The sequence below is a fragment of the Anastrepha obliqua genome, chromosome 4 (assembly GCF_027943255.1).
Source record: "Anastrepha obliqua isolate idAnaObli1 chromosome 4, idAnaObli1_1.0, whole genome shotgun sequence".
Lineage (NCBI taxonomy): Eukaryota > Metazoa > Arthropoda > Insecta > Diptera > Tephritidae > Anastrepha > Anastrepha obliqua.
This window is the reverse complement of record NC_072895.1, coordinates 68,539,545-68,567,535: the sequence shown is the minus strand read 5'-3', so window position 1 is coordinate 68,567,535 and position 27,991 is coordinate 68,539,545. Positions and strand designations below refer to the sequence as shown.

The 27,991-nt window shown below is 37.2% G+C and overlaps 1 protein-coding gene across 2 annotated transcripts in view; it reads left to right on the top strand.

The window, feature by feature from the left end:
- The window catches only part of LOC129246394 (protein starmaker), a 39,100-nt gene extending 11,531 nt beyond the window's left edge, over positions 1-27,569 (top strand). The window contains exons 2-13 of one of the 2 annotated variants that reach the window (XM_054885184.1): positions 12,498-12,557; positions 12,836-13,018; positions 13,111-13,853; positions 13,913-14,096; positions 14,725-14,802; positions 15,452-15,556; positions 17,013-17,813; positions 18,364-18,470; positions 22,207-22,447; positions 22,521-22,626; positions 22,700-23,419; positions 26,224-27,569. In XM_054885184.1, coding sequence (XP_054741159.1) covers positions 12,498-12,557; positions 12,836-13,018; positions 13,111-13,853; positions 13,913-14,096; positions 14,725-14,802; positions 15,452-15,556; positions 17,013-17,813; positions 18,364-18,470; positions 22,207-22,447; positions 22,521-22,626; positions 22,700-23,419; positions 26,224-26,374 — 3,479 coding nt within the window. In that variant the 3' untranslated portion in view covers positions 26,375-27,569. The remainder of the gene's footprint in view (positions 1-12,497; positions 12,558-12,835; positions 13,019-13,110; positions 13,854-13,912; positions 14,097-14,724; positions 14,803-15,451; positions 15,557-17,012; positions 17,814-18,363; positions 18,471-22,206; positions 22,448-22,520; positions 22,627-22,699; positions 23,420-26,223) is intronic. The other variant, XM_054885185.1, reaches the window with a different exon arrangement.
- The last annotated feature ends 422 nt before the right edge of the window (positions 27,570-27,991 follow it).

Sequence of the window (27,991 nt, the reverse complement as noted above, 5' to 3'; positions counted from 1 at the left end):
AATGCCAAAGATCGTGATGCGCGTTAAAGTCACCTACTACCAATCGGTTTTCTCCCCTGATGAGCGCACCAATATCGGGGAGATATCCTGCCGGGCAGCAGGTGACAGGGGGTATATAAATATTATAAATTTCGAGCTCGGCATCGCCTGACCGGACAGCTATACCTTGACGTTCTAAGGTGCTGTCCCTGCGGTCGATGCCTTCATCAATAAGACGATACTGCACTGAATGGTGTACTATGAACGCTAGGCCACCACCGTTGTCTCGCTCGCGGTCCTTTCGGTGCACGTTATAGCCGTCCCTGGTAATCAGGGGGGAGCTAGCGTGCAGTTTTGTCTCTTGGACCGCAGCTATCTTAATTCCGAACCGATTCATGAAGTCGACTATTTCGTCAATCTTGCTCGTTAGTCCGTTGCAGTTCAGTTGCAAAAGCTTGAAGCTTCGCGGGAGGGTCGTCGTAATTCGGGGGGTGAGGGATGCGTGATGTTGTCTGCGTTGGACCTGCTGTGCGTTCCGCAGAATGGGGAGTGGCCTGATGTTGTCGGGAGGCCGCGCCACGGGGGGCGGTTGCGGGTGCAGAGCTCTGCAGCAGGGGGCAACGTAGTCGCGCGTCCACTCACGGGTGGTGTGCAGGCCGGAGCACCTCCGAAAGTGACACCAGCCACTGCAAGAACTGCATTGGACAGTTGTCAGGTTCCGAGGTACTACGGTCTGGCACACGGAGCAGACTGTGCGGGGGACCAAGAGCTGCTGGTTTGTCCCCGCACTGGGGTAGGAGCAGGAGGGTTGTGGGTTGGAAAGGGAGTCGTGTTGCTCTTGGGGGCTCCTGGCCGTTGAGGTGTTGTTAGTGGCGGCAGTATGGTGTGCCGGCACTGAGGGCAGTGTCGCCGTAGAGGCGGTGACCGCCTGTGGGCGGGAGCAACACGTGGCCACATACCTTGTGGACCACTCCCTGTGGGTCTTAAGGCCTGAACAGGTCTTAAGATGGCACCACCCGTTGCACTGGTTACACCTAACCGAGGTGGAGTTCGGGTGGAGCCGTTTGTGGCAAATGCAGCAGTAAAATACTTCAGGTCCGGGGTTGGGTTCGACGCCAGCCCGGAAGAGAAGTATTTGGAGCAAACTGGCTGCAATGAGTTGCTCCTGTGACGAAAGGTTTAGGGTAAAATACGGTGCACTAGACAGGGCTAGTGTACTGGGGCGGCAGCCCTTGGTCGGGAGTAAAAACCCGAGTCATTCCGGTAACGTAGAACCGGCTGCCATGGGAATGCTGCGTAGAACAGCTGAATCTCTTCGTCTGCGATGTGTGGTGGTTGGACTCAAATGACAGTATTCGGGACCCGCTAATTTAGGAAGGTAGTATAAGACTCCCGATGAATGTCGTTTAAGGTCTATCTGTAAAAGACGTATATATTCGTAAATTAGGTCTGTTTGCAAATCGATCGAAGCATCGCTACGTATATTACAATAGTAAGCAGAGGAACATAACTTCAAAACTTATGGGAATCCTATAATGAAACTTTTAGGGATTACTGAGCATAATCTCAGTTATTAGTAAAAAAAATATAAAGAGAGGGTGTCTTTGTTTTCAAAAATGACAAACACTTTTTTGAAAAAGTATATTTTATCTTCGGTAGGTAGGTGAAATGGTTGAATTACCACTCTGTCACTCCTCAAGTAGCACTAAAGCAGCTTTTTGATACCATTACGAGACCTCCAACAGGCAGATATTTACAGCCAGCCAGAGCTGTTGACGTAATGGAGAAGATTGATGGAGTTTATGTTGGCTCACTGCCCCAGGTTGTCGAGGAACACTCACAGTGAAGTCCTCCTCTGACTGGTCCGCACAGCTTTTCCGTGCGTGTGCCGATCATCCAATGACCGGTAAACACAGCTACGAGTTAGGAAATTGAATGGCGTGGGGACCCCAGGACTTTCTGAGTCCTCCGTCTATTATACTGGGGCAAAAGGGGTTTTGAAATAGTCTCCTTTCTGGCAAGCTCATCAGCAATTTTATTTCCCTCTATGTTCCTATGTCCTGGAATCCAGATCAAAGAAATGTTACCTGCACATCCAAGAGATTTGATCTCCTCCTTACTGGAGTTGACTAGTTTGGATCTGCACCATTGCATCGTCAAAGTCTTGATCGCGGCTTTACTATTCATTTATATTTTATCTTAAAAACTTAAAAATTTATAGAAATGTTAAAGGGAACCGAATTTCACTTAAAAACTCGGTACCAAAATTAACAACATTTAAAAAACTAAATACATTTTTTGGATAATTTTTTATTTCTATAAACCAATTTTCAGAAATATTTAAAATAATGCCCAAAATACTCGAGTCACTTGACATGGAATTGCTCATTTGTAAGAAAAACGTGCAAGTTAATTTTCACTAGAAAACAACATGAACAGATCTATGACAATACGTTTTTAGATATTGGAAAGATTTTTTTATATGATTTACATAAAAGCCTTGTTTACTTAATTGGCAACTTGGCTACCCATAACCAAATGAGATCGTTCGCCCGTCTACCTTTCGCCGTATTTATAATTACACGTAACGTGAATATTTTATATTATGCGCTTATGTATGTTCCTACATATGTAGCTCTGCATACATTTTCTGCGCTCTATTATTGTAGCCGGGTGTGCCACCCGGTCGTGTAAATTTGTGTGGAAGTCTACATCCATTATTTATGTGTAAGTATGTGTGTGGGTATGTATACCTCATAGGTCATTCACAGTGATTTTGTGGGTGACGGAATTACTGGCTAGGGCTCGTTTAGCTGAAAGTTACACACAACCATATTTATTTTTTCTTTTTTACCTCTGATGGCTGCCTGTGTTTTCTACTATTCTACTGACTTATGCGAATATACAGTATTGTGCGCAACGTAGGCATTTAGTCCAACAGAATTTTTTCAAAGAAGAGTGACCATATAATCCTAAAAGCACATCATGTAGAACAAATGTGTAGTCTAACAGACTCATTGTTTTTTATTGAATCAAGTTACAAAGTTTGTTCACAGAAATCTCTATATTACGTGTAAAAAGGATTATACTCGTAAGTCGATTTTTGATAAAAATATTTGTGTCAATGTTTTATATGAGAATTACTTTTGTGCAATATTCCAACCGTTTAGCCTTTTTACAGTTCACATTGGTATTTTCTGGTAATATTTTTATTCAACAGAATATAATCATATATTGATAAAATATGTCGCGGTGTAGCTGGGCAATGTAGAACTCCTTGTTGACCATGGCATTCTTTTCGAGCATTTCCTAGTGCACCATGCCCTCCCAGTGCCACTAAACACATATCATTCATTACCTCTTTTGGATGAAGATCTGGCTTGACTCTTGGCGTATCTCCTGTATCCACCCACTCATTTCTTTGGTTAATATTGATGTATAGGCACCATTTCTCATCTCCTGTGACGATTCGGTACAAAATAACCGCGTGTTGCTCGATGGCGGGCGAGATGCTGAGAAGCAATTCGACGTCAAAGTCGCGATTCTTGAACTTTGCAAACCATTTCCGTGCTTTTCCATACACGTCGCAAACGTACCGGTCTACTTCGGCCCCTTTTGACCCCGATGAAAGAAGAGCAGGTATCAAAAATTTTGATTTCTTCCTCCTGGGTATTCCGTTTCTAAACCTCAAAATTAATAAAAAATTAAATAACTAAAAAATACAATTTACATAGTTTTTTAGAGCAGAAAGAGTTCTATCGAATGAATACTTACCCTTTGCCAAACTAAAGAGCCGTAGTACTTATCGAATAGTCTAAATTCGGGTGGCATCGAAGGCCAGGACAGGTTCTAACTTCAAATAAGCGGTATTCCGTTATTTAATTGAAGACAGGCGGAGCATCGCTCCTTTTATACTTTTTTTTGCAATGGTTTCCCTTCCATAATACCGTTCGTTAGTTACAGAAATTTCCAATTTTTGGCATTTTTGAAACTCATCATTAAATGAATACTAGGTGTGGTTGTTAAGTGATTTTGTGCTTTAGAAATGGTTATAATACCGTAGTTTCGGTTTCAAAGAAACTATTTTAACCTTCATTTTCTCTTCAAGAAAACTTATGTTTTCTACCCTTTGCGTCGTTTTCGAAGCATACCCTGGATATTAGTAGATATATGAGGTTTGCAATTTGACCTCACGGCCTTTTGTGCCCTCTTCTCATCGCAGTACCTCATCCAAATCCAGTTCCCTTATTAAGCTCAGGATAGAGCTGGGTTGGATTGAGCGTATGTGCCTTTTTTCTGGCTGCAATTGGGTATGATGTCTCAACCTTCTCCGCGCTATAGCGAGAAGGTGCATTGGAGTCTCCTGAGATTGTTCGCAGAAACGGCAAGAGTCCGTAGACCAAATCCCGATCATGTGCAGATGACTTCGCAATCTGCAGTGGCCTGTTCGGATGCCCGTTAGCATTCTCAGATTATCCTTGGGGAGGGTTATGAGTTTTTAAAACCTCTTTTGGTTATACTCTCCCAGTAAGGATTTCGCCTGACTTAGCCCTATAGTTTGGTGCTAGCAAACCTCCCTTAGCCTTAGCTTTTCACTCCTGAGCCTCTCCTTGATGATGTGTTGTCCCATAGCAAGGGAGGGCTCTGGTCCTATTAAAGGTGAGGCCACAGCCAATGCGTCCGCTACTTCGTTCCCAGTTATACTCCTGTGTCCTGGGACCCAAATCAGCCGGATGCAATTGCGCATTCCTAGAAGATTAAGTTTCTCGATACAATCAAGTACAGTGAGTATTTGGATTATACTAAAACGTGGAGAGTGAAAAGTTAAATCTCATTCTTATTTGATTCACGCACGTAATTAAAATTTTAGATTTTTCTACAGTTTAAAGAAGACATTTCGAATGTCTTTAATTTGTTAAATTTTTGCATGCATCTTTTGTGCAAAAGCCATAAATATTAGTGTGTTTATGAAGACACGACAGTCGGTTCTACATTACCGGAATGACCCGGATTTATATCCGGCCAAGGAGGTGTCACTCCAGCACCATTCCTCGTATATGTATGGGGAAGGTTTATGCTGTTGCAACAATAACAACGATGCCCCCACAAGACAGGGCTAGTTTACTATCGGTGACTACACCGTATTGGCTGAGCCTAGTGAACTGCTACAACAACAAGAATCATAACGCCCTCATCCGGATAGTGGGTAACTGCAGCAGCTCGCCTGATCTAACAGGCGTTCCCACGACAGTCGGTTCTACGTAGCCGGAACGACCCGGTCTTATAACCGGCCAAGGACTGTCACTTCAGCAGCATTCCTCGTATATGTACGGGGAATGTTTATGCTGCTACAACAACAACAACAACATCTAACAGCTGCTAGAGCTGGCATAACTTGGCTATGGCGGGAGGCTTTGAAAAACAATAAAATTACATAACATTTTGAGCGATATGAGGTGAGAAGCAAGACGCTTGTCCTTTATATGCATTAAAATGTGACTTCATTTTGAAATCAATGTGGAATGTGGCAAATAGTGCTTAACTTATTTATTGTAAGGTTAAATTTATGTGTCTATAATTCTCTACTTTAATTATACAATAAACACCTTAATTTGCGAAGTTAACAAAATTCGTGCACACATTTTGGAAATAGTGGATTGGTGTTCCAATTACCAAATTTTTCGAAGTTTGCAGAGTTGTTGTCAGCATTTGGATTCTTAATGCGAAAACTATTTAGCATTCAGTTATTAGGCGGAGAATATTGTATGGATAAATACATATGTATATACAGGGTTGGCCATCTTAAACTGACCCATGTGATTATTAAAAAAATATGGAAAAAGAAACATTTTTTTGTGTTTCATTGTGAAAAACATTTAATTTAGTTCAAGGAGATTCGTTTACATCACTTTTTGAATATGATATCGCGCAAGTGGTCGCCCTTAGCTCGTATAGCGTAATGTGCCCGTTTTTCGGCGTTTTCCATAGTTTTGGCCAGCGTCTCGGCCGATATGGCGGCTATTTCCCGTCGGATATTGGCCTTAAGTGCGCCTAGTGTCTTTGGCTTGTTGACGTAAACCTTAGATTTCAAATTACAGTAAAAAGTTATAGGGTTACTCAATGGTCAATTTAATATGGCCACCCCGTATTTTTGTACATTTGAGTTGCTTTAGGAGTTAAATGCACTAAATTTACATTTCGCGTTCAGCAAAACGGCCTACTACTCTCTAGTCAATGTTAGCCTTCCAATTTAGCTTAGGATCTAGCAAGACTCCCAATAACTTTGCCTCTTTCGCCAGTAAGATTTGGGAATTCAAAGCTGTGATTCTTGGCGTTGCACGTACATTAATAACACTAATTCTGATTTATTCGGGTTAATTCTGAACCACAACACTCCACTTATGTGCTCAGCTAACAGCCATAGTTTCTGTCACAAATTTCAAGGAGGAACCAGCTGCAAACATTTTTTTTGATCATGACCATTATCTTTTATAACACTTTGTTTGCTCTCTTTTCGCGGTAATTTCTTATTTCTAATTTTATCTAATCTTATTCTCATTGCTCAACCTTATATTTGTACTCTGATCAAAATACATATATGTATGTACGTATAAAATATGTGTATTGTAGGTATGTAAGCAGTTTTCCCATTTATCAGTTGGCATATATGTATATATAATTGGCGTGTACACCCTTTTTGGGTGTTTGGCCGAGCTCCTCCTCCTATTTGTGGTATGCGTCTTGATGTTGTTCCACAAATGGAACCTACAGTTCAAGCCGAATCCGAACGGCAGATATTTTCATGAGGAGCTTTTTCATGGCAGAAATACACTCGGAGGTTTGCCATTGCCTGCCGAGGGGCAACCGCTATTAGAAAAATGTTTTTCTTAATTTTGGTGTTTCACCGAGATTCGAACCTACGTTCTCTCTGTGAATTCCGAATGGTAGTCACGCACCAACCCATTCGGCTACGGTGGCCGCAGTTGGCATATGCCCATTAAAATTGGACGCATATGATTTTCACTTTGTATTTTTGGCTTTGCTGTTGAGTTGTATTTTTATTTGCTTTGTCTTGAAAGTATTTTTTGGTTTTTATTTTGTCCATTTTGCCTTTTATTTTTACATTTTTTTGTTTGTAGATTTTTATTTTTACTTGCAATTTTCATTAGTGTCTTTGTTTACGGCGCTTTTACGTAGTCATTTAATTTTGTTCTTGACTACATCTGCCTTAGTACGCATTTCTCACGCTTCCTTGATTAATTACACACATCTGCACATACATGTGCATATGCATGTTAAAGCGTTAATTTAGCATGTAATGCTTTTAAGAGTTCATTGTGTTAATATTTTTTTCTGTTTTTAAAGATTCGCTTTTCATTTGTAGCAGCATATACAGAAACGATTTATCGCTATTAGAGTTAATATAAACAAATATCAACTTTAATATTTATTTACACTAATTTGCATGCACATGTATAGGAAGATCACGTTTTCACAATATTCCTATGAGATGTGATGTTTGTTATAGGGTATACAATTTATTTAATAAAATATATGAAATGCAGACCGTTATTTGGCTCTGAGCGAATTAGACAGATATGGCGACGTCAGTCGTTTTGTGTTTCACAAAATTTAACTTTAGCTTAGTAGCTTTTTCTTCACCGTACCGAACGAAGAAATCTGGGGGAATGGGGAATGTTTATACTGCTACAACAACAAAAACAACAACAATCAAACCTGGTATCTATCTTCCTTGTGTAGTATATATTCACATACTGACCTCACTAGTCATCCATTCTCTTTATTCCGCTCTTATTACTCATCTTAATTACCATAGTATGTTAACCACGCATTCTTAATTCCACCACTGTAACATAATTAATACTATGTTCATCCTCTTTAATATTTCCAGTTAATATTTAATGTAAACCCAAATTTTAAGCTTGGATTTCTGTAATGTTAGAAATAAGTTTTAGTTTGAAATAGAGAACAAATGAATAAAGTTGAATTTTATGACTTTGTAAGTAGGTGGGATAAAAGGATATATAATGGGAATAACAAATACTCATGCTTACTTGCCTGGCATCTTGATTAGTATGCAGTAGAGAACGACCGAATATCGATTTGTGAAGCCAGTTTAAGCCGAATCTGAGCTGAAACCGAACCGACGGTCCAATAATAAATACGCAACGATTTTTAAAAAATCCCGTATTTTTTTAATAAAAACTCGAAAAAGGTACATAAACATAAGTTGTGTTTATAAAAAACAACAAAAACGTATTTTTAAATGTGTACATGTAATTATTTAATACTCATAAGTGAATAATTTTATATTGTAATGTGAAAACATTAGTTTATCGCCATTTTTAATATGTTAGAGTTGACTCGCAGCACTGAAGCATTGATTACTAGCCATACTCTATGAGGGGCGTTCCCATCGGTTCTACGTACCCGGAACGACCCGGATTTATAACTGGCCAAGGACTGTCACTTCAGCAGCATTCTCAGTATGTGTATGGGGATTGTTTATGCTGAGGGGCAACAAGGGGCAGATGAAAGCAATGCAAGCAATTAAAAAAAATGTGGACTTTGAGACCAGTAATCAATTTTTTTCCAAAAACTAAAAGTTTTTAGGACACTTTACAGAAATGCTCCATTTTTTCTTGGTCGAACTGAAATTTTGTGGCCGAACTTTTCCGAAGTTGAAGTTCGCAAGTTTCTAGTGTACAGGGAGAAGTTTAAATATGCGACATGTTTTTTCTGTTGAAGACGACTTAACGACGGTTTTAGGTTTGTTTGCTTAGTAATTCGTCATAGACTCACGCTCGAATGGATTACTGTTCACAAACTATTTAAATTTATTTGGAAAAATATCAATTCGATGATAATCCATAAGTCATTGTAGAAAGACCGTTACATCCAGAAAAGTCACCATTTGGTGTTCTTTACGAGCCGGTGGAGTCACTTGACTACTTTAGATTATTTTTTCTCGTATCAGAAACAATTGCGCATATGGAAGCTAACATGCGTCGCGTTATAACCGAAATACAACCTGGTAATATACTGTGAAGAGTGAGCAAAAGCTGGGCCTCCGGTGGTCACATGCCGGGAATCCTATTTAAATATATACAAATTATCTGTCGAAAGAAAGACAATTTCATGGATATTTAAAACATTCTTCTTTGTTTTATTTCCCTTTGAGGTTGTTCACCTCTTTAGGTGTATTTTCTTCTTTCTTTTCTTTTCTCATTCCAAAAATTATTTAGACTCTTGTTTCAAAAAAAAATTGAAAAAAAAACAAGTTCTTGTTTCTTTTTCGGCTACTTGACAAGAGCTCTGAAATTGATTAATAGTTCTAGTATAAAACACTTCGGTAGAAGTTATAATATTTATGTTCACATACAGGGTTTCATTGAAAAGTAATGAGCCTTCCCGCGCGGAGCGTCTGCCAAGCGATCAACCGAATCGGCTGGTGGGGCAAAATGATCGTTGGACCTTCCCCTTCCACAGTTCGCTGGCATCAGTGGCGCAGTCAACATCGCTCCGCGCGTGAAAGCTGTTTTAAAAGTATGTTAGGATTTTGCAGTGGCGAATTGCAGCGATCGTTGGAGCAACGTTATTCGATCAAATTTTGCGTAAAGCTAAACAAAACGAGTACCGAAACAATTGGGATACTCAAGGAGGCTTATGGGGACCAATCTCTGTCCAGTGCCCAGGTAAAACGGTGGCACAAGTCGTTCAAGGAAGGCCGGGAGGACGTCGAAGACGAAAAGCGATGTGGAAGACCTTCGACGACGCCTTCCTCTGCGTCTCTGCATTGGCCAAGATGGGGGTTCCGGTGCTTCCCCACCCTCCCTACAGCCCAGACCTGTCCCCTCCGGACTTCTTCTTGTTCCCGCGCCTGAAAATAAAGCTGAAGAGGAAGAATATTAGTTGTATAAGCCAAAAGGTTTAATAAAACTGCTTAAAAAAATAAGGCTTATTACTTTTCAATCAAACCCTGTATAAGTATAGGGCCCGCCATCTATCGTTACAGATTTGAACTAGGTATTATTTGAAGAATGGTAACACTTAGCTGTCATCTGATTTGACAGAAAATTAGTTTTATTCTTCCGCTGAACGAAAATGGTTGTGTATACGCTCAAAGAACGCTGGGAAATATTGCGACATTACTTTGAAAATCACGGTAATGTTGCAGAATGTGTACGAAAATTACGTACGGCAATGGGAAGAAGAAAAGCACCGAATGAAGCGTATGTGCGTTACTTTGTGAAAAAAGTAAGAGAAACTGGGTTGCTTATTGACAAACCAACGCGTGACCGACCAAAAACCGTGCGTACACCCGAAAATATTGCTGCTGTGGCCGAGAGTGTTCGTGAATCACCAGGAACATCAGTTCACCGTCATTCTCAACAATTGGACATTTCGGAGAAATCATTGAGACGAATTTTGCGTAAAGACCTTGGTATGACGCCATACAAAGTCCCAGCCAAGAGCCATATGAATGAAGTTGTGTTCCATCATTAACCGGAAGGATTGTATTTCAAAAAAAAAAAAAAAATAGTTTGGAAAAATATTGAGTAGTTTCTTTTTTATAGCATTTTTAATTCCGTAAAGTTATATGGCGGACCCTGTATAATAGTTGATCTACTTTTTCGTGCTTAACTGTCAATCCGTAATTAAAAAGCGGATTTCCCATACAAAATTTCTCTCCCAAAATCTGAGATTATAATATAATCCTAGATAATAACCATACTTTTTGGCATACAACTCTGTGTTTTCTGTGTAATAGATTATTATTTTTACGTATGTAAAGAAAAACGTAAAAATAAAACCTTAATAAAATGGATGCCGACAGAGAAAACAGGTTTGTAGATATAATTCTAATAAAATGTTTGTTAGGTATTATTAAATATACATTCATATAACAGCCGTAGCCGAATGGGTTGGTGCGTGACTACCATTCCGAATTCACAGAGAGAACGTAGGTTCGAATCTCGGTGAAACACCAAAATTAGGAAAAACATTTTTCTAATAGCGGTCGCCCCTCGGCAGGCAATGGCAAACCTCCGAGTGTATTTCTGCCATGAAAAAGCTCCTCATAAAAATATCTGCCGTTCGGAGTCGGCTTGAAACTGTAGGTCCCTCCATTTGTGGAACAACACCAAAACAGCCAATTACACAATTAATTCTCCTTGTATTTTCTTCATATCGTTAATAATAATAATAATAATTAAACAAACCAAAGCACTGAAATATTCCACCAAAATAATTTCTATAAAGAAATAACCGTTCACAAGAGTATTGATTGTCAATTTTGTAGGTAATCTGCCATATGTGAACGGGTAGATTAACTTTGTGGATTTATTGGTTGGTAATTAATGCATATGTGAACGTACTTTTAGCAAATTTTTTTTATAGAATACAGCTGGAAATAATTTAAGTTTTTCATAGGGGTGCTATATTTATATTAATTGAAAAATTTCTTAAAGCTTTTACCAAAATTGTATATTGTTGCTGTTGTTTATTTAACAAAATTGTTATATAAAATAATTTGCTCGGCTGGTTGCTGTTCTCATAAGGACTAAGGTATCTGTTAGGGTTGGCGTGCGTATACGAAAAGGACCGCTTATCCAACAGTCGGGAAAACCTCGACATCATCTCAGTCCAAAGCGTGATAGCCTTTAGTACTAAAAACTTCTATCACAGGTCGTGAGTGCCTCCGAACTGAAGAATTAATAATTTCGATTGGTTTGTTGCTCCTCAGAGATGCAAAACAAGCTCGGTTACGAGAATTTATTATCCTCTGGATATAGCTGCCTAAGAATACTATGATTTCAGCAAACTCAGAAAGACAACAAATAAAGGGTTTTTCAATTGGCGCGGGTCGATTTTGGCGCCCTGTGGCAGCCATTTTGTTTTGGTGACATCTGTCAAATCTTTTGTTATTATTCAGTTGTTTATGCCAAATCATCATGGCAAGTTACACGATTGAACAGCACGTTCAAATGATAAAACTTTATTATCAAAATGAGTGTTAATTGGTGGCCCTTCCAATTTCTTATGGCCCATATTGAACCATATGGACCTAGACGACATGTGGTTCCAGCAGGACGGCACTACGTGCCACACAGCAAACGCCATTTCAACATCTACCCGCCCTTATTGAAAAACCTTATAGAACAACGAGAAATATTACGCCCACGACAGTTGGTTTTACGTAACCGGGACGACCCGGATTTATATCCGGCCAAGGACTGTCACTGCTGCTTTTTTGGGACTGGTCGACATTTTCGAAAGATTTAAAAATGTGTTTCTTAACATTTCAAATTTCAGCTAAATGGTTTTAAAAGTTACTCTTAATAAATATATGTATAGATATGTAAATAAATACATAATTCATTTAACAAAATAATAATATTATTTATTTTTCTGTCTGTTATTTTAATTTATCTTATTACTAATAAGTATATTTACGACCACAAATATTCTCTATAATATTTATTTATATTATTTAGATGCATTCGATCGTAAATCGGAAGGTGAATTATCTTTTTCGCGCCATTCAAGCTTTGAAGGTAGTTGCAGAACCCCATCCATAGCCGTTAAAATACTCCTCCTTCATTAAAACAAAAAAAATATCTATGTGCTATTCGTATTAAGTAAAAAAAATTAAACTGCAATTTTCAACGTACCACATCCCTATGCAATTGTATTAAGAAAAAAATCCATCACTCATCATAAAATGCTGCACCACCCTCCGTGTTTTTTTAATTTTAAAGTGTTCTTTTTAATTTCCTAATTTGTTCACATAATCAGTTTTTGCTTAATACCTTCGTTATATCATATCACTCAGATGACGAATCTTCACATGGCGTACACATTACAAAGATGGGCAACGATGATGTCCATCTCCATATCCAGCACGAACACGGCACTGGAGGCCATTGGTGTGCGAAGATCTTTTTCTTTTCACTGCTAGCCATTTTATTTGGCCTGGTGGCATTAATTATATTGGAAAATCGTGGGATATCCGATTGTGAGTATTTAATGACCAGTTCTAGTTCTCTATTAATAAAATTAACACTTTTCAAATCTTCCAACATTATTACAATCACTTTTTTGTTTTAGTGGATACACCATTGTCAGAGTCACGTTTTTCAAATTATTTTGATGGCTGGGTAGACGAGAGTCGACAAGAGCATGACGATCATCATCCTCTACAGGCGTCTAAAGAAGACCATGACGAGCATGATGAGCCGTTCGAAGAGGAAGAAGATCATTCAGAATTGGATGAAGATGCAGATGAGGAACATGATGAAGATGATGATCATGACGACGAAGATGATGAGGATGCCACAACAGAACAAACAAAAGAGCTTGAAGAGGACGAGAACAATGATGAAAGAGATGAAGAGAATGATGACGGAGACGACGACGATGAAGACGAAGAGGAAGATGCAACCAAAGAGGCTATATTAGAGCAAACTAATGAAGAAGAGGATGATGATGAAAATGAAAATGATAATAATACAGAAGAAGAGGATGATGATAATCTAACGCAAGAAGCAACAACAAAAGAGGAAGACGATAGAGCTGATGCGGACGATGACAACGATAATGATGATGGAGATGATGATGAAGGCGAGAATAATACCAATGAGCAAACTGTTGAGGCTAGTCAAGAAGCAAATGAGGATGATAACAATGATAGCGCGTACGATAAAAACGAAGATGATAACAATGATGATGATGACGACGCTGATGATGTTGAACCAAGCTATGAACGTTCAACACAACAAATAACAACCAGTCAACAATCAGAAACCAATAAAGCTAATGATGATGATGATGATGATGATGCTTTCGACGAGGTAAGTTAACTACGAAAAAACTTTGCCGTTTCACTAATTTGCTGGCATTATTTTTGTAGGAAGATGATGACGACACATTCGATTCTATTGAGAATGTCGTCGATAATGATGCCGAGGAATTACTATTGTTGCAAGAAAAAGCACGAAAACAGGCAGCAGAGGCAGCAAAAAATGAACCGGCATCTACAGAGAAAGACAAGAACGAGGATACAGCAGAAGCAGTGCCATCATGGGCTTCATCTCGTAAGTAGGATTTAGAGCTGAAGGGAAGGAGGGGAAAAAGTAAGGGAGAAAGAAATAAGGCTACATAGTTTGGTAGTACATGTTTGTGATGTTAGGAAAAAATTGATGTGTATTAAAATTTGTATGAGTGAGAAACAAATATGTTTACAGAGTTAGATAACAGATGTTTCTGATGTTAGGAATCGAAAGAAATGTTATGTGAAGTGTGTTAAAATATTTCATCAAATTCTTTGTTAAAAAAAGGAAATTCATAATTATATTTATGTACACGTATGAGTATTCGAATAAGGTAGCTAACATGAACAATACAATATTTACCACTTAAGTGTCTGTCTAAAGTATATGTGCCGTTTCTCCACCTTCATACATATATACTTGTGCATATGTATAATTTATTTTTTGTGGCGATGTACAAGAAAGTGCAAATACCTCTTACACTCGTATCCATCATTCACTGCTGCTATCGCACTCATATACATACCTACATATGCATATTGTTTCTATATTTTCTCTACCTTCTTCTTTTCTATAGTACTTTTCTTTTGTAAAATACTGAATTTAAATATTTCTGAATATGGAAATAATTCAACTAAAATCGTTTCCTATATATGTGTGTATAATTTTGCAGTTGCGGTAAAAATTGGCGTTGGTGTGGCACTCGCGCTAGTTGCACGCCTTGTATTGATTAGGAATAATCCAAATACAAGTGAGTTGAACAATTTCACAACTGTTGAATTTAATTCTTAACAAAGTAAAATTAAAATTACAATATTTAAATCAAGCTTATTAGTGCTGCTTTTACGTTTTACGTTTTACGTTAATCCATATTTGGTGCCACTTAACTTAAAGCCAAAAATAAGTACAACCAAACAACTTTACTTTGTTTTGTTTTTTTTTATAATTTTCTGTTGTAATTCTTAACTGGAAAAATTAGAACATATATTTCGAAACTTGATGTCAGCATGGCTTATTGATGTTTTAAAAAATAATTTAATTCTAATTTATCACATAACGATTTTAACCGTTTTAAAAATTTTGTTTTAACCCAACCTTATTTGCACTTTCTTTTAGGACTCTAAAATATATTTGTAAAACATTATTTAATTTGTAAATGATTGATGTAAATGTTTTTATTTTTTCTTCTTTCATATTTTAGTCGTTGAAATGTTTAAGATTTTATACGCATATTATATTTTGCGCCATTGTATGTATGCTGCAAAATTGGCATTGTTTATTGTAAATTATATTAATTAGTCTAACAAGGATTGTATGTGATTATTAACTAAATATGAATATATTTTTACTTCAATGAAAAAATCAAAACAAAACATGAACGCTTGTCGTCGTCGACTCAGATGAGGAACCTGCCCCAGAGGTGGTCATGAAGCGACGCCTAACAATTGCAACAGAAGAAGATACATATGAAAATGATGACGAGGCGCCTCCGCTGTCGGATGATGGTTAAAGATTTTCTTTACATACATACATAAATGCATGTGCTTAACTATGTTGAGATGAACGGGGTAAAAGCGTATGATTGAGGCAGTTAAAAAAGATGATGAGTTAATGTTTTCAAATTAGCTAAATTTTTGTTTTCAATGCTAATCACATGGATCCACTACACGCGTTTGAATTTTTTTCCTACAAACACCTCCTACTTCGGCGTTTTCGAATTGCTTTTACTAGGTGTCCCTTCATTTTGAGGTTTGCGTCTTAATGTTGTCATACAAAATGGAGTGACCCACAGTGTGCCGCCTCCCAACGGCATCTTGTTTTTATGGCGACCCCTTTTAATGGCATTAATACACTCGGAGGTTTTTGCCTTTCCGAGAACCGATCGCTATTAGAAAAAACAGTGGATTTCGAACCAACACTACGGTGGCCGCAATATACTCGTACCCATATGCATACTTCAATTAGCAAAGTGACAGTTCATTGAATGCGATAAACTTCATACCATATGGTATGAGGCTGATAAGCGTTGCATTATATCGTATGAGATGAATTGCATGCGATCTGCGTCCGCATGTCGAGGCAGCGGGTATACTTATTTTATATTTACTATAGAGGCTTCAAAAAATTATAGAAAAATTCTAGGAATAAATTTTTGTAAGTAAATAACGAATGGAAGACATTTTTTATATGAAGTAAATGCGCAGCACTGCCAGTAAAGTAATAAAAAATCAACGAGAATTTCGAGACATTGCAAACATGCACCTTCTTACATTCAAATTTAATGGACTATAAAACTGTGTGCATTAGTTTTTCTTAAATTCAGATTACATAGTTAAATTTTTTATCTAAACTTGCCGAATCTGGTATTTGGCTTCATATTCAACGCCATGATACCGGAGCGTTTGCTCTTAATAGTCAATTGCCGCACTCTTTTTAATTTTTAGTTTAGTTCTTCTCAGAACAAATTTTTTAAAATAATTTCTATCAAATAAAAAATAGTCAAAAAAGTTGGTGACTACCATTTTGGGACTCAATAAAATTTTGTAATTATGAAAATTTTGCTATGATTTTCTCCTATTTCTTTATGAGAAGTTTTCTCAAATAGGCCCGCCCTAGGAATGTGGGAGAGTGTTTCATAGAGCGAGCGCTATTAGAAAAAAACTTGGTCACTTTTATTACTTTCATATCTATAGTGGGTTTCGAATCCGAAGACCATTGTGTTAAATCACATTTTATAACACATTATCTCTTAGTTTGAAATGTTCAAGCGTCTCCTCAACAAGGCAGTTAAAAGACCATGGAGCTTCCAGTGCAGTTTGTAAATTTCACTCATCATACATATTTTAGGTTTTTAACTGCCTCTTCGACTTTACCTCTTCGCAATATTTTAGTTATTTCCACAAGCTTATTGTAACTGCTTATATAATTTCGTTACAAACTGGGTTTCTATTTACATAAAAGGGGATTACTCTGAAGAAGAAATCGAAATCGAAGAAGAATATGAATATGACGAAGAAGTGGAAATGCCCGAAGATGCCGGTGATAAACTATCTGCCTTGGCGGGCGAATATATTCCCGAAACCTTTGAGCAGTTAAACAACCTGTATCGCTCCCGATTAAGTGAACCTGAACAAAGTCGAGCAACCTCAACCCCGCGGCATATTGAAGAAGTGAAAGATCAAAGCTTTGCACAAAAGAAAGCACCAGCTATATTTACTGCACCGCCGCCGCCATCAACTTCTGAAATGTCATCCAAGAAGGTATCCCCATTAACAACAACAACAACAATATTGAAAACTACTCCAAGTGTAATGCAAACACAATCACCAACACCACTTGCACCAACAACTAGTACAATAAGAACGACAAAAGCCGAAACTATGAAACCAATGCAACATTTTAGTGCCACCCCTACAAAAACAACAACTAAACCATATATGCCGGACTCACCGAAACCGGCACGAAAGCACGAAATTACACACGATATGGACTATCAGCCCGATGAGGAGGACATTGATTATGATGATGATGATGATGATGGTGTGGATGGAGCGTACATTCGCGAGGTATTGGAAGACACAGAGGAGGAGGATGAGGAAGGGCAGGAAGACGAGGAAGATATCGATGACGATCTATTAGATGATGAGGATATTTCCGATGTCGATGACACCGAATTAATGAATAGATTGGAGGCAAAATATGGCCGTTTGCCGGCAAAAGAATATGAGAGTGACGAAGATCCGGATGATCCAACTTGGACACGTAATTACTAATTACTGCTTGATTGGCATTATTAACGTCGAAATACATATACTACATCTACATAAAAAATCGTAAAACATACATATCTACTCACTGATCGGCATCCGTTAGCATGCAAATACAAAGCACACTATATATTTAATTTAAAAAAATTGTAATAGTAAAAATTCGAGCATGATAATTAGCTCAGTTGCAAACATTGTTTGATTAGCAGCATCATCATTATCATCATCAAAGCAAATTTATACCAGTTAGCATTAAGAAACAAATGCAACGAATTCGATTCGAATGAATTAGAGCATAAACATAAATACATATATAGTTACTTAGTATTTTGCTGAAGTAATATTGATGATAGTAAGTAAGTCTTGGCCATTTACAAGTTATTTAAAATAATTATATATTATAAGCATTTTGGTGGAGAACGGTGCCGCTTGGGCAATCATTAAAATTTAATGCAAACATTAGGAATATTTTTGACATTTTATAGCTATTTAATAATATTTCAAAATTTTAACTCATATATTTAATCTTTTTTCCGTGTGTTTAGAAATCAAGCCAAAAGAAGATATAGGTGGTGGACCCCAAGCACAGAATGATGAGTTGGGTATGTTTGAACGCGAGCTGCGCAGAGCGAATGAAGAAATGATGCGAGAGGTAAGTAAATTACTGATCATAAATACAGTCTTATTAAAAGCATATTTAGCAAAATGAATTATTAAAACTTGTAAATATTGAATATATTTATATAAATAAGCAGTGAAAATTAGGGCTCAGAATAGTTCCATTCTTCACTGACTCACAATTTACGAAAGTGCTCACGCTCTAACCTTTCAGTACCACTTATGTAGAACGACTTATCTTTTGCCTCAAAATAGGCCTCAGTTTCAGTTTCTTACCGGTAAGCATTTTTTTAGGTCTGCGAACAGCCGGTGGGAGCAATTCGAAGTCCAGTTCCTGTAGTTCTGCCATTGTTTTGATTGACTTGTGATACGGTGCGTTGTCTTGGTGAAACAAAACAGTAAGCAAACGCGGCACGCGAATTTTTTCATAGCCAAATGCTCATGAAATATAAAGCCAAAACACACTTTTCGATAATTCAAAACGATTTTGTGGATTTTTTTGATGTTTTCTGGTATATCTACGACCACGTTTGAAGTCAGCAAACCATCGTTTTATTGTTGTTTTTGATGGAGCAGAGTCTCCATAATGGCTTTTCAAGCCATTGCTTCCCTTGAACGGTATTTTTTCCCATCCAGAAGTAGTGCAAAATTAAAACACGAAATTCTTTTTGATTCATTGTTTTCAAAATAATAAAAGTAGCGTCATTCTTAGCACAATAACTCACGAACTAATGAATAGAATATTATGAAATTTTAGCAGCTGTCTTTTTAAGGTTAGTTCTAACTGAAAAATAGGTGAATGCAATAAAACTAGTGTCACAAATGTTGTTCCATAAATGGAGGGACTTGCAGTTTCAAGCCGATTCCGAACGGCAGATATTTTTTATGAGGAGCCTTTTCATGGCAGAAATACACTCAGAGGTTTGCCATTGCCTGCCGAGGGGCGACCGCTATTAGAAAAAAACTTTTTCTTAATTTTGGTGTTTTCATCGAGATTCGAACCTACGTTCTCTCTGAATTCCGAATGGTAGTCACGCACCAAGCCATTCGGCTACGGCGGCCGAAAATGGAAATTAAAAATAATAGCAGAGCAAAAAAAAATTATTAAACATCTCAGGCGGTAATATCCACTAATAAAAATTTGACTTTCGCAGTCAAGCTATGTTATGACATTTTCAATAATTATACAAATGGCTCTTATGATATAAATACTAAATTTTCTGTTCGAGTTGGTTTCAAAGTTATGTTACTTGTTTAGTTAATTTTTTTAAGTGGGCATTCAGTTCTGTTGCTCATTTTGTTGTCAAACTTGAAATAATATTTTCTGGCAAATTTTGTAAGATCGCATCTCCCAAGGGGTGTAGTATAAGTAATAATTAAAAAAAATCTGACCATCACAAATATAATTTTTTCCACTAGTTATCCACTGTGCGGCTGTCGTTCGGGTTAGATACCTTGATAATAAAATAAAGCAAAACAAAATTGTAACTTTCAGCAAACAAAATTAAGAAAATTACAACCTAAAATGCAAAACTTTTCATAATAGAAAGAGTGTTAAAAAAAGTGAATATAAATATTCTTTAACTCTTTATTTTTGGGTTCCTTTAGCTTCAGGTTTTGGAAAATGTATTGGGCGAATTACTAAGTTTTAACTATATTTTTTTATTTAAATTTTTTCTTCTATTTTTTACTTTATAAAAGTAAAGTCAAATCTAGAACAAAAACTATACAACTCAACTATATCGTCCCCTTAGTATAACAATAGCCTATGTGCTCATAGGCTATTATTTTTTTATTGAATTTTTGGATTCTCCATCGTCGATTTTATATGTGGTCAAAATTTTGTCAAATTCTAGTTCCACAAAGTGGGTCAAAACGTCAGTCAAAAAATAATAAATATTTACAGACATAACGAGATTTGAGTGAGAGCTACTTTCGACAAAAAGTTTGAAATTCATTTTCTCAAAACATCAAAAAAATTATAGGCTATTTTAATACTAAGGGGACGATATAACCTGTAAATTTTGTACAAATATTTAACAAATGTAAAAAAAAATGCCTAAAAATGTTCACCGTTTTAATCAGAATCATTGGAAAACTTTAAGGTATGCTGTTTTATAGCGCTTACGATGTTGAGAATTCTCTGCCAGATAAAGTAGATGTTCGGAAGTCTTCTATAGGGAAGAAAATGCTTAAAACCTCATAGATAAAAAATTTGTTAAAAATCAACAAGAATTTTGAGTCGTTTAAAACTTATACTTTGGTAATATTAAATGGGCTATAAAACTGCATACCCAGAAATTTTCTAAAAATAAAAGTCAAACAAAAATAAAATAAATATAAAGTTTCAGATTTTAAGTAGTTTTTTAGTTGAAAAAAAAATTAAGACTTGGTATCTCGTCGCGTTTCTATTATTTTGGACACAGGTTCATATATTTGATATATGTAAAAGCCCCCTGTTCCAAACGATTCTAATGGGGCAACACTATTGCCAGATGTTTACGACCGGGTAACTGTCACTTTATTGTCATGTCTTTACTTGTGAATTTAAAAGTCTACGAATGTAGTAAAATTGATATATATCTACACAAGGTGGCGCAAAATTAGTAATCCCATTTTGGTTTTGAATAACTTTTTTATTAAATAAAAAAACAATATTTTAAATGATGGACATCTTTGTTGTTGTTTTGTTGTGAGTTAACACGTGTTAAATATATGTATTGAGTACGCCGCCATTTGCAAAAATTATAAATCTTCCGATAGGTTGATTAATTTTGCGCCACCTAATATGTGCCATTAGTTATACTTACTTTTATGTAATATATTTTCTTTTCATTATTATTTTCTTTTTGTTTCCGCTCCCACAGTTCACCTATCAATGAAACAAAAATCGATTGCATAAACTCACCCACCTCCCTTCGCATAGCTTTTAATGCGTTTGTTTTAGTAAAGAAAGCTAGTTCTTTAGATTTTAAGCAACTAAAGAAACATTTTTGATAAATAATATTAAAATAAAAAGGTATAGACCAATAACTCTTAAATAATTTGAAGAAAAGGGCAAAATTAATATACAAACACACTGACTGGATTGCGTTATATGTTTAATTAACTATCAATAGACAGACATATACATTTGTTTTCGTTAAAATTTTTTAAAATAGAAAAAATTATATGTTAATTGTTGCTTTTAATTAAATGCCTTACTATTTTCTAACGAAATTAATAATCTAAAGAAATTTTTGCGAACTCGTAAAATATGCAAATCAATCAGACCGGAACAGTTTATTATTCGCAATTGCATTAACAAATTAACTTATTGCTTAACTGAGTCACTGCCCGCGGGCGCGCCCAACACCCACTTAAGCAGAGCGCGCGCCTGTCTAGGCCACAGACAGCCAATTAAGCAATGATTTTAATTTAATTTTAATTTATGCCTCTATAACGAATTTGTGAAATTGTGCGTGTGCACACTCACTTACACTTACTAATACGCATGCATACATGTATGTATGCAGCAATTTATTTGTTTTCTGCATGGAATGTTCTTACTAATGCTGCATTTTGCCTTATTGTTCTTGTTATTATCATTTACTATCCAATGATGTTGCTTGCCGCTTTTGTTTCTTGTTGATGGCTGATGGCTGATTGCTGATGTGACTCTAATTGCTCGTATTTACCCTGCGCCACACCACCTACTCACCTTCCCAATCGCACCATACTACACGTACCACACACACACTAACCGCTGCGGTTGGTTTGAAATTCTAAAGAATTATGCTGAAGCCATTAAACGATTCGATCAGCTTGCTCGTCAATATCCAGACAAACCACAGGTATTTTTGGCACAGGCGAGACTGCTCGATAAACAGGCGGATCGGAAACATAGTAATGATTTGCTGAGTCAAGCTTTGCAGGCGTACAAGCGCTATTTAGCGCTAGACAGCGCCATCACAGATAACGTCGAATTTCGCATCGTAGCTGAGCGCTGCATCGAGCGTATGCGCTTCATGGGTAAACGCAATTGGCTGTAGGAGCTGAGACAATGTAAGTCACCCATTTTATTAATTCGCGATGCTGTTTGCAGGTCATCATATGCAGGCGGTGCCAATACATCGGCAATTGATTAAACGATTTGCAGATGAACCGAATGTGCGAAATCAACTGGCTATTACCTACCTGCTGCAGAATCGGTAAGCACACTTCTGTGCCTCGAGTTCAGTTTCTGCATAAATTTCACTTACATATTTACTTTTATATTTCCAGTTTATCCTATGCCAAATCGGTTTTGCAAGATGTTCTAAGTCGTTGGCCCAACGATGGTTTTGCACAGGCGCACTACGGTTTCGTGCTGCGTCAACTGGATTTAGACTATGCGAATGCAGTTATCTATTTGCGTAAGGGAATCGATTCAAAAGCGACCGGCACTCAGGATGGTCGCTTCTACTTCAATCTCGGCGACTCGCTGCAACGCTTGGGTCGTCAGGCAGAAGCAGTTGAGGTGTATAGGCGTGGTGCTGCGCTTAAGCTCTTTCCCTCTGCCTACCAGCGTTCACTCTACAATGAACCGAACTTGCTCGCAAAACCCTTTTGGACGAAAGCGGAAACCACTTATGACAGCTACTTCAATAAACTGGAACTTAATTGGCGGACAATACGTGATGAAGCGTTAAGTTTGTTAAGTAGGCGTGGTTATTTTCTTGACGAAGCGGAAAGTTTGCGTGATACCGGTAATTGGCAGCAATTCGAATTGTATGCTCGCGGACAGCAGCGCGTACAAAATTGTCGAAAAGCGCCCATAACTTGTGGATTAATTGAGAAATTTAGCGCGGCAGCCGGTTGTCGACGTGGTCAAGTTAAATTCAGTGTCATGCAACCGGGAACGCATGTGCATGCTCATTGTGGGCCAACGAACTGTCGGTTGCGTGCTCACTTGGGGCTGGTGGTGCCTGAAGGGACGCGATTGCGTGTGGCGGAGGAGGAACGGTGAGTGTTATTTGGGTTTACTGTGCAGATTTATATACCAAATGCATGAATGTGTAAAAGTATCATACACTAGTGATGTAAGTGTACAATTCACAAATGGCAGAGCAAAATGTTTTTCTCACTTCTATCTTTTATAAAGTGTAGTAAAAAATATTATTTGATAAATAATAGTCGGGCTTAGTTCAGCAAATATTTCTTATGCGAGAACACTGGAAATTACAAAGTACATTGCTAGAACTCGGATTTCAGCGTCTTACTCAGCTGCATACAGGTTGCTCGGTATTTTGGGTATGTGAGTAAAGAAGATCATTAGATTTTTTATATTAAGGCCTGCTATATCAGCAGGCGTAGGAAATAAGTGAAAACCAAGATGCCTAAATCTTAGTCGCGCGAGAGCAGGGAAGCCAATGAAAAGGTGCTGAGATGATTCCACCTCGTCCTCCATACAGCAGACGCAAGGCATGCAAAGCTCACGAAAGTGACTTGTGAGGACACCTACGAAGTTTGGGAGCTGAGATTTTGCCATCCATAGAAGCTTCCTCAACCGCCTCTGATCCATACGTGGCCAGAAGGATGTCGTGACCTTACAAGTTTGTGTACTTGGCAAGCGCTCGCAGAGTTGACGCGAATCCCATCGTTTAAGAGCGCAAAATATTTACTTTCTTAACAGTTATTGCTTAATTATTTATTACACCGATTGCATTGTGATCAGTTTTATTGGAGATATATTTCTTAGTTTTGATTTTTTTCTCACTTGAGAGTCTTCGTTTGCATATCTAGTTATAGTAGAGTTCAGTGTAATTATTTTTGTAGCCAGTTTTTTCTCCTTTTGATTTTTTTGCTTTTCTCTTCGAGGTGCTGTACTCAAACTCAATATTTGAAGTTTATTTCCGTTATATAAATCGGTATTGTAGCTTTGAGTTTTACAGAACATGAGCAAGACGCCGACTACCGAGCTAAAGAAATCCTGCTTCTTCCACGTGACTTCTCTTATATGGAAACTTCGTCTAATTTAAACATTTTTGGTTGTATAATTTAATAATTTTAAATCGCTGTTAAGTTGTGTAAAGTTTCATTATGGACAGTAACATTGGCATGAAAACTGTCATTGATAGTTCACGAAAAATTAAAATTCACCTGGGTATACTTCTGCATAACCTTTCAGGTTGGAAACAAAATTGAGAAATTAGAATTATATTTATTAAGGAAATATACGAAAAATAACATAATAACGGCACAAGCTCAAGATCATCGGTTTTTGTTTCATATATTCAATCACCTCTTGGCAAACAAAACATTAAAATGATACTAAAAATGTTTTTATAATTGATTTTTGATGCCCATAGCGAGTTTCGAAAACGGGTCATCCCGAGTGATAGTCACGTAGAATCTATCCGGCGGCTGCTATCATTTTTATCATGAAAAGCTTCCAACAATTCCAGCAATCCCAAAATTTTGGGCGTAACCTTCGACAGTTTGCTCTCCTTCTCTGCGCACACAACCGCAATTGCCACTAAAGTCCAAAATCGTAACAAGGTCCTCAAATGGCTTGCCGGCACTTGGGGCAAAGACAAAGCATTGTTGCTATCGACATTTAAGGCAATTGGCCGGTTCTAAACAATGCTGCGCCTGTCTGGTCGCCGTGGATAAAGCTTCAGACATGCCAAAACCCGGCCATTCGGACAGCGACGGGCTGCCTCCTGATGTCCCCAATACAACACCTTCACAACGAGGCGAATATGTTTGCTGTCAAGGAGCATCACAAACTGCTCAGCAAGCAGTTCCTGTTAGGGCGCTACCGTAGGTTCCACCCTTGCAAACACCTGCTTGAGCCAGAGCCACTTCCCAGGCACGTCAGGCACCTACTACACTACGCCGACGAGATCCAGGACAAAACAAACAGAGACCTACTGGACAGTGTTTGGACAGTCATTAAACGACATTCACCGGGACACTGTTACCACCTGCATAAGCTCCCGTCCAGTAAATGCCTTCATCGGAGTCCAACCACTACCCATTGCAGATGAAGAGCTTCAGCTTCCTCGTGATACCCGCGTAACACTGGCACAATTACGTTCTGGATATTGTAGAAGGTTAAACACCTACTTATCCAGAATTGACTCCGGCATACCTAACTTAATGTCCGGCATGTGAAGGCACCCCGCACGACACTAACTACCTTTTCACATGCACTTTTAAACCAACTCATCTAACACCCTACACAAATTTGTTTAAATTTCGATTTTTATGAATGTTTGTCTGATTTACTTTTGAAAGAGTAGTCCTGAGAAGTGTAAAAAAATAAATAAATAATTGGCAGATATTTTTATGAGGAGCTTTTTCATGGCAGAAATACACTCGGAGGTTTGCCATTGCCTGCCGAGGGGCGACCGCTATTAGAAAAATGTTTTTATTAATTTTGCTTTCACCGAGATTCGAACCAACGACCTCTCTGTGAATTCCGAATGGTAATCACGCACCAACCCATTCGGCTACGGTGGCCGCCTGAGAAGTGTAACGCAGCATATTAATAGCATGGGGGAGGAGAGAAGCTAAACTACCGCCCTTTATCTGAGTTACTGAAATGTGGTTTGAGTTGGAAGGTTGTAAAGTCACGCAAAACTAGTCACGGAAGATTTATAATTTTTGCAAATGGTGTCGTACGACAATCATATTTGACACAGAATGATTTATTTTGCGCCACCTTGTATGTCGTTGCTAACAACAGTATGCTACTATTTATTTTACTACAATTAAAAATAATCTTAATTAATTACAAGCTTTTTTAACTATACAATTTACAGCACTTGGACTGAGGGCCAAATTCTGATATTCGACGACAGTTTCGAGCACGAAGTATGGCATAACGGTAGCAGTTTCCGGCTTGTTTTGATTGTCGATGTCTGGCATCCAGATTTGAGCGCACAGCAACGTCGAACGCTTTCACCGATTTGAAAGCACATATGTACATATGTATATATTTAGTGTCGGCTATTCGCTTACCGTATTGAGTTCCTCTTCGTAATGCACCAAATACATAAATACGTAATAGCAAATTTATGAAAATACATACATACAACTTTCAAGTAATCGCTTTTTGTTAACAAAAAACGCTATCGCCCTTAAAAAGTGCTTTTATAGCTTACGTGTATTTTAAGCTCAGCTTTCACACTTGGTAATATTGCAATCGCCCATAATACTTGTTTAAATTTTGTTACTAAAAATATTAACTAAATGTATTTTATTATAAAATGTAGCTCAAAGGTATATTTTTAAGATCAGATGTAGAGCAATAAGAATAATTTAATTTGGATATGTGAAAACTATGAAACGACTGTTGATATTTGTGTTACTTAAACAAGAGAATTGAACAACTTTTTATTTCTATTTATTTATTTCCATTTTTATATTGAATGTAAATATTATTTGTATGATTGCATATGAACTCCACGCAAACTATTTAAACAATTTACTTTCTATTATATAATAGCTGTTATTTGTATGAAAACAGATTGAGGTAATTTATAACTAATACATTTAAGTATGTGTTAAGGCTGTTAAATAAACGAACACCTAACCAAGCACTAAGTGAAGAACGTGATTAAGTTAGTAATGGAGTTTATAAAAATTAATAGTATATAAATCAGTTGGCACGGCAACATTGAAGTGAAAAATGGTTTCGCATGTAGATTTGAATTTGTTGTTAAATTTTTCCTACACACTCTTTAATTTTCATAAAGTCGGGGAAAGATGATTACACTATGCTATTATTTAAATATATTGAATTTTACTCTAAGGCTCTAAGGAAGCCCAAAATCAGTAGGAGTTCGAAGTAAGCTTTACTTTATTGTATTTTCAAAGAACAAATTACATAAACGAAGGATTAAAAATACATACGAGCATAATTGATTGATTTAATTTTTTATAGAGTTAATTTTGTTTGCTCTTTATAAACTTTAGTTTATTTTTTTCTTTGTGCACGCCATTCAATTAATTATAAGCTTAAATATTTATTTATTCAACCTTTATGTAAAGACATTTGTGTAAATTTTTAGTTAACTAAATGGAAGGAAATCTATATTGAATAATTATAATTCATAAAAATGCCGCTGTATACATCTTAGAAAAAAGAAATGTGTTGTAAATATGAATTTCTAATAAAATGGCTTTCCTTTTCTACACCAAATAAAATTGTGTTTTTATTTCTAATTTTATTGAGTTTACTATGAATTCTGCGTTTTATGTATGTATGCTTGTATGCATATTACTCGAAAAGATTAAATGCCAAATATACCCTTATATCTTAAATCATATTTTTATTAGTTCGAGCAAGCCTTGCAGCTCTACTTAGCTTTCAGGATATGGCTGTTGGTTCTTCCGCCATCCAAGACGAATTTGAGTTCCAAGCGAGTCTGTATGGCTATGAAGACATTAACTTTGCTGCCTCCATTACAGTCTCCCTTTAGGTCTAAGCATAGTTGCAATACATAAAATCCTTGATGATGTTAAGGTACCATTCGATAATGGTGATTTAACTCTTCTTTGTCTCTTAGCCTTTTCTAAAGCTTTAGA